This window comes from Halichoeres trimaculatus, unplaced genomic scaffold (genome assembly GCF_033239565.1).
Source record: "Halichoeres trimaculatus isolate MK-OKI-2021-1 unplaced genomic scaffold, fHalTri1.1 fHalTri1_scaffold_3, whole genome shotgun sequence".
Classification (NCBI taxonomy): domain Eukaryota; kingdom Metazoa; phylum Chordata; class Actinopteri; order Labriformes; family Labridae; genus Halichoeres; species Halichoeres trimaculatus.
This window is the reverse complement of record NW_027437181.1, coordinates 25,458,418-25,464,636: the sequence shown is the minus strand read 5'-3', so window position 1 is coordinate 25,464,636 and position 6,219 is coordinate 25,458,418. Positions and strand designations below refer to the sequence as shown.

At 41.1% G+C, this 6,219-nt stretch overlaps 1 protein-coding gene across 1 annotated transcript; it reads right to left on the bottom strand.

The window, feature by feature from the left end:
* Nucleotides 1-1,269: 1,269 nt before the first annotated feature.
* Nucleotides 1,270-5,080, bottom strand: ddias (DNA damage-induced apoptosis suppressor). The gene is made up of 5 exons (XM_074665671.1): nt 4,796-5,080; nt 4,491-4,652; nt 4,245-4,353; nt 3,221-3,537; nt 1,270-3,065 (listed from the first exon to the last, which is right to left on the bottom strand). Exons 1-5 carry the CDS (start codon nt 4,915-4,917, stop codon nt 1,325-1,327), a joined length of 2,451 nt encoding a protein of 816 aa, XP_074521772.1. The 5' UTR covers nt 4,918-5,080; the 3' UTR covers nt 1,270-1,324.
* Nucleotides 5,081-6,219: the final 1,139 nt, after the last annotated feature.

The following is a 6,219-nucleotide window of genomic DNA, read 5'->3' as shown; positions in this document are numbered from 1 at the left end:
CTAAACAACTGCATTGCACTCTGTCTGAGCACTGCCATAACACGCACTCTGCAACTGTACATTCCAGTCCAATGTATAGAGTCTCGTTTTGCACATCTCAGAAACTATACATGATGTTTCTGCAATCAGGAACACTGCAAGGACATTACCGAAAGAAATGCTACTTTTTGCACACCTTGTTGAGGTGGTTGAGAGGAATATACCAGTGGAGTTTTGAGGCCTGAATTTGTAAAACCAGCAAGAGACATTTAAAATCTATAACCCTTACGGCATCTGGTCTTTAGTCCACATTGAAAGATTCATCTGAAAGTGTGCCTTTACACACACACACACACTTAACACACTTTATACCATACCCAGCTGACAACATACTGTACCAGCCCTGCTTCTGCTGCTCACACACAGTACAAAGCTCCAGCTGTTAACTTCTTGTCTCAGTTCTATTTTTAATCATGTAACATCATCTTCATCTTGCTCTCTTGGACTCACACTTCCAGAACATTGTAGTCATGATATCTAGTAGCTGCTATTCTCAGCTCATGGGCACGACACTGTGAACACTCATCCTGGCCTTAACACCCCTGCAAAACCGTACAGTAGCTGTGCAGCGAGTCCAGAGCTCCGCTGCCAACAGAAGTACCAGGCAGTGCATGAATGACAGTGTCTTTTTGGCTTAGTGGGTTATTAGTCACATTACACCTTTGCATGTTGACACTGTGATACAAACATTAGCTTCAATCATGACTCCTCATTAGTAGACATTCTAGGAAAAAGTATATCATGTTCGTCATCAGATACAGGAAATGGTGAAAGTTCAAGGGTGCAGGTGTAAGAGCAGCCCGAGGAGCTACTGGGCACCAAACACCCCACAGTAAAAAGTGGGTCAAGATCCTGTCCTGCAATCCAGGCAACAAGAGCAGGGCTGGTGAATGCTTCAGCAAGACGCAGTGGAGTAACTTTAACCATAAGCAGCAAAAATCAAAGTCAGCTCTGCATCAATATCTTCCGTTAATGTGTTTCTATCTTTGCTTGGTGACCAGATAACGAGCAGGATTATTTACAATGAATGGGTGGTTTATGCCAGAGCCCCAAAACATTACATATGACTTGTGGTATCATTCAATGGACACATGATAAAAATAAAGAGTTTGCCTACCATAGTTGAGTTAAGCACTTAAGAGTTGGAGAACAAAAAGAAGAGTTCTGGTAAAAGTAGTAGTTTTACTTTTTAAAAATAAATATAGATTTATTTATGTCAACATGACATATATGACAATAGTTTGAATTACTCTGACAAACTTGTTGAGTCTGTGTGCAGAACTGCTCAGATGGAGTCGGAGAACAGATCTCTGGACCAATCACATGCCTCATTCTCACCATCCTGGAAGTGATAACTGGATCCATCAAACATGCCTTTCCCAAACGTTTCTCCATCAAAGTTTCTTGCTTGTGCCTCCCCTCTCTGTAACGATGTTGCACTCGCTCCTTCTTCCTGCAGCTCTTCAGTATGAACCAATTTTGTGATGCAGCTCTCAGTCTGACTTTGTGTGCGCAGCCTCACAATCTGTGATGGTTTAGCAGCCGGTGTGGGAGGAACAAAAAGTGCATCATTGTCCATGTTATTGCACACAGTCACATCACAAAAACTCGAGTCACATGTGTAATTGAGTCTCCTTGGTGTTTCTGAGTTTGGAGCCTCTTTCTGGACCGTCGGGGACAGGTGTTTTTTACGCTTCGAAAATCTCCTCTTTGAGATCACTTTGTGTTCGCTAGATGTCGTTATCCACAAGTTTTCTTTTGTGGACTCTCCACACTGGGGCAGCTGATTGCCACTCACATTTTTTGATCTGGATTGGATTTTTAATACGGGCAGACTTTTGTCTAAAGAAGAAGAATCTGGACTGTGAGTTTGTAACTCGCCAAATGCAATGGTTCTCTTTGAGACAAGTCCTGACCGAGCAGCTACTCTCACAATAGGTGTTGACTGAGAAGGAGGGATGAAGTCAAGATCTTGTGTACCTGGTAGAATTAAGAAATCTTCATTAACACATTTATTGCTATTTAGTTTCTGTTTATGTGGTGTTGAATGTGAGACATTCAAATTCGCTCCACTGTTGCAATGTTTTTTTGGCACAGAAAGCAGCATGGAAGTTTCTGTGGATGTTACAACAGTTTCTATGTGCACGCTGGGTGTGTTTGTGTTTATGTTGATCGTTGGTGAGCTACTGAAAAGGTCGGCAGAACAATTATAAGTGTTGCCTTCAAGCTGATCTTCATCATCTGGAAAAGAAACAGAATCAGTTTTCTCATCCTCTGGAGAAACTGTCTTGGTTTGACTGTTGAGTACACATCCTACAGGTTTTCCACACACCTGCTCAAACAGATCATCTCTGTCTGCTCTAGTAGATGCTGCTGTGTCTCTGATACCTACAAATATTTGTGAGTAGCTGTCTTTTGTCTCTGTGTATTTTTTACTGACACACAAATCAACTAACAACTTCTTGCTTTGAGATCTGACCTCCAGGTTGTCTGTTGTCGTTTCTTTTTGATTTTGCACCTGCACATTTGGCTCTGATTCTCCACCGATGATAAAATCTTTGTTTTCTTTACCCAAAAACTCTGTAAGACTCTCAGAAAAAGGCAAATCCTCCCAAGCCAAAGAGTCTGAAAGATATGTATTTGTTAGACGGCTTGTAGATAAAAACTTCATCTTTGAGCTGGTGTGATCAGTTGAGGAGGGACAGAACTGAGGGATTAGGATGGAGCCATTCCCAGCAGCTTTATCAACAAATGAGTTTGAGTACCTCGCAAACACGGGACTATTGCAAGAGCTGCAGTGGGGCGGGGATAGACATGACAGTCGTCTCTCCTCTACAACTTTACGGTACCCTGGGTTGTTTCTGTAAAGGCGAATTGGTGTTCTGTTTTTGTCCCTCTTTGTAGCATCATCCACTGTACTGTCCTGGATGCTGCAGCCTTCCTCTTGCTCAGCTGATGATGTCACAAGCCCCAGTGATTGCTGCCATGGAGGTGTGGGAGTGAGGGGGCAGTCCTGGTACTGTGATCTACAAGCAAACAAAACAGAAGAAATGATAGATGAATATAAAAGATTCACATAAAAAATAACTGATTTTCAAAGTAACTGCTGGAAAGTACAAACACAACATGCAACAGTTTAATTTTATCAGTATAAAAGGATTAAAAATCTCAGTCTCTTTACCTTTGCAGCGATTGATTTAGAAGACCAGAGGTACAAAGTGAAGCACCGTTGATGCTGCTGGCAGTGGAATGATGAGGAAGCAACAGCAGGGAAGATTCTCGTAGTCGAGAAGATTTTCTCCTGTCAGCAGCTCCCGGCACATAATCTGCAACCTTCTGAAGAAGAACCTGATAATAACTGACCACTGTGCAGCCTGTTGGGCTCAAAGCTTTCGGAACAATCATCTGGCTGGCGATTAATTGTACTGTGTCTTTTGTGTCTCTGCTGCAGGAGCCAGGAGGTCTTCCCAGCCAAGGCTTAGGCTCTGTTTCTGTGACCTGAAGAACACAAGAACATGAGCTGACATTCAAGTTACAACTGAAGACACTTGGATATTTTCAAGCAAAAAAACACAAGTCCTGGGTTTGCTTCATCATCATGTGCAACATATCCCAGTAACATAATAATCTCCAAGTTTGATGCCAGGAGATTTACTTGTCTATCTAGATCAGGGGTAGCCAACCTGTGGCTCGCGAGCCGCATGTGGCTCTTTACCTTTTGGTGTCAGGCTCTTCGATCCATTCCCAGATATATATATTTTTGCCTACATTGGGATTAGTATTTATCAATACTTGGGTGATGAGGTTGATACTTAAGTTTTGGTTTCTCTTCTCTACATGTGCTCCTCTCAATCGCTCGAGCTCATAGCTATCTATCTATCTATCTATCTATCTATCTATCTATCTATCTATCTATCTATCTATCTATCTATCTATCTAGATAGATAGATAGATAGATAGATAGATGGATAGATGGAAATGTACTGCTTTTCATTTTGTGTCATTTCGTTTATATGTGAGAGGAAGTGCGTTGCAAGACCACATATGTAATGTGGCTCTTTGTAGTACCACAGTAATTTTTGTGGCTTTAGGTCTCTGACTAGATCTAGATATAGATATCTCTCTGTCGTCCAAGCTACATCTTAAACAACAGACAATATCAGAGTATGACTGATTAGGATTCCGATGCTCATGGTCAGTTGTACCTTAATGCCAAAGATGACATGTCTGCCAACGAAACAATCCCGGACAGCCTTCACTAATAATGTGGATCTGGTTGATATGTCACCGGGTCCATCAGGGTTCTCAACCAACCTATGACATTACAAGCACAACACAAAATTTAAAAACGTATAACATCACAGTTAAAAGAATGCACGAAAAAGCAGTTGAGATTTCTGAATGTGGGGAACTTAACACTGGTGAACTGGAGTAGTCTTTTCTAAGCTTACCTCTGTAAACCCGCAGCATGAATGCCAAAGAATGGATTCAAACATGACCCAAATACTGTAACTCCAAATATGCATTCGTCCCGGGTCACCCTCAGAGAGAGGCGATATCTGTGATCAACACTGTCCCTCAGACAAATGAAGCCACACTTGGAGCACCTGAACCTGTGGTGGATGAGCAGAACACGGCAGAAAGGATGAGTTCCAAGAGTCGGTCAAGCTTGGTGAATTTAGATAAAGTGGCTGGAAAATGACACAAGTGTTAAGGACTTTTTAAGTTACTGACGCAGACCATTCTGCGTTTTTACCTCGTTGGATCCTGTGGGTCCACTTGAATCCTGGAGAAACAGCCTTTACAGCATGGATAAAACACACAGGAATCTTGCACAAACAAAACCACGCAGTCCACGAGAGCTGGTCTAACAGACATCAGTCTGCTGCTCAACCTGTTGGAGCTCGAAAAACTTTAGCTTCTTACAACACACGGGTTATATTAACCTCATTTTAACGTCAGGAGCCTCTGTTATAATAAAAAATAAAGCGAATTAAAGAGCAGGTTCAACTATACGACAAGTTACACGAGTCAATAGTAACCGCTCCCTTTGATGCCACGACTTTGAATCTCAACGACGGTCTGGTTCTTCTTCGTTTTGTTGTGATTATTTACGGTTGTTTAAACAGTAGGGACTCAGCTTACTGCCCCCTACTGGAATAAATGTAGAACAGAGTATTGGTGGTCGTATAGCAGCTGAACTACCGACTGTAATTATCACACATGCCTCAGTTGAGTTGCGTCACAAAATGTTAATAAAAATAAACGTTGATGGTTTTGAAATCATTTAAACAGATATTTATTTCAAAATACTGCAAAGAGGCCATGTCAAATGTTAAAAACCGAGAAAATTTTGTATGTTATGAAAAATGAATTCCAGTAGGCCTACCTAAGTTGAGTGAAATGATTTAGGATTTTAACAGCTCAAAAGTTTTTTTTTCCCATCCTTTATAATGCGTTTCCCTTTCAGGGTTGTTCGGAGGCTGCAGACTGTCCCATCTGTCTTTGCACGAAGGCAGGGTGCACATGCTGAACATGTCATAGTCCATCACAAGGCTAACACTCATAAATGGATGCTTACAGGCAATTTAGGATGACAAATTGACCAGATGAGCATGCTTTTGGGTTAGGGTTAGAGCCATGCTGTTGTATTAAGTCTTAAAAGGGGATTAGCATTTTCTTGCTGAAATATACAAGATCTTTGTGGCAGCACATGTTGCTCCAAATATTCAGCAGGAGAGTTTTCAACTTTTACCGCAGCAATAAATAGACTCAGAGCTAGAGAAGTTAACCACAACACCTTGTTATGTAGTACAGTTTAAATTCACATTTACGGATGTAGCAATCACTGAAAATGGCCTTTGTAATGATTTTAGAGGCCCATGCAGCGATTTTATCAGCTAAGTATGACCAAATTACCTTTTTCAAGTCAAAGACAATTAAAGAAACAATTGCATGTATTAAAGAGTGGCAAAAAACTCAACTACCTGTTACTTTCACTGAAGTGAAAGCCTACTTATTTACATTTTAGCCAAATTTTTCTCATTTGCATGAATGTCTACACTGTCATTTACATCCCTCCCATTCCTTTCAAAGTTATGACGGAGGATCATTAAACAATTTGTCTATCTTCATGTTACCTATAGTGTTCTTTATGTGCATTTAACTGAGTATAATCTA

What these genes read in the sequence shown, in the direction of transcription:
- ddias (XM_074665671.1), bottom strand. Translation starts at nt 4,917, where the DNA reads ATGTCTGTTAGACCAGCTCTCGTGGACTGCGTGGTTTTGTTTGTGCAA. An exon ending in GACCCACAGGATCCAACGAG is followed by an intron (nt 4,653 to 4,795) that starts GTAAAAACGCAG and finishes CATCCACCACAG; the next exon opens with GTTCAGGTGCTCCAAGTGTG. An exon ending in CTAAATCAATCGCTGCAAAG is followed by an intron (nt 3,066 to 3,220) that starts GTAAAGAGACTG and finishes GTTTGCTTGTAG; the next exon opens with ATCACAGTACCAGGACTGCC.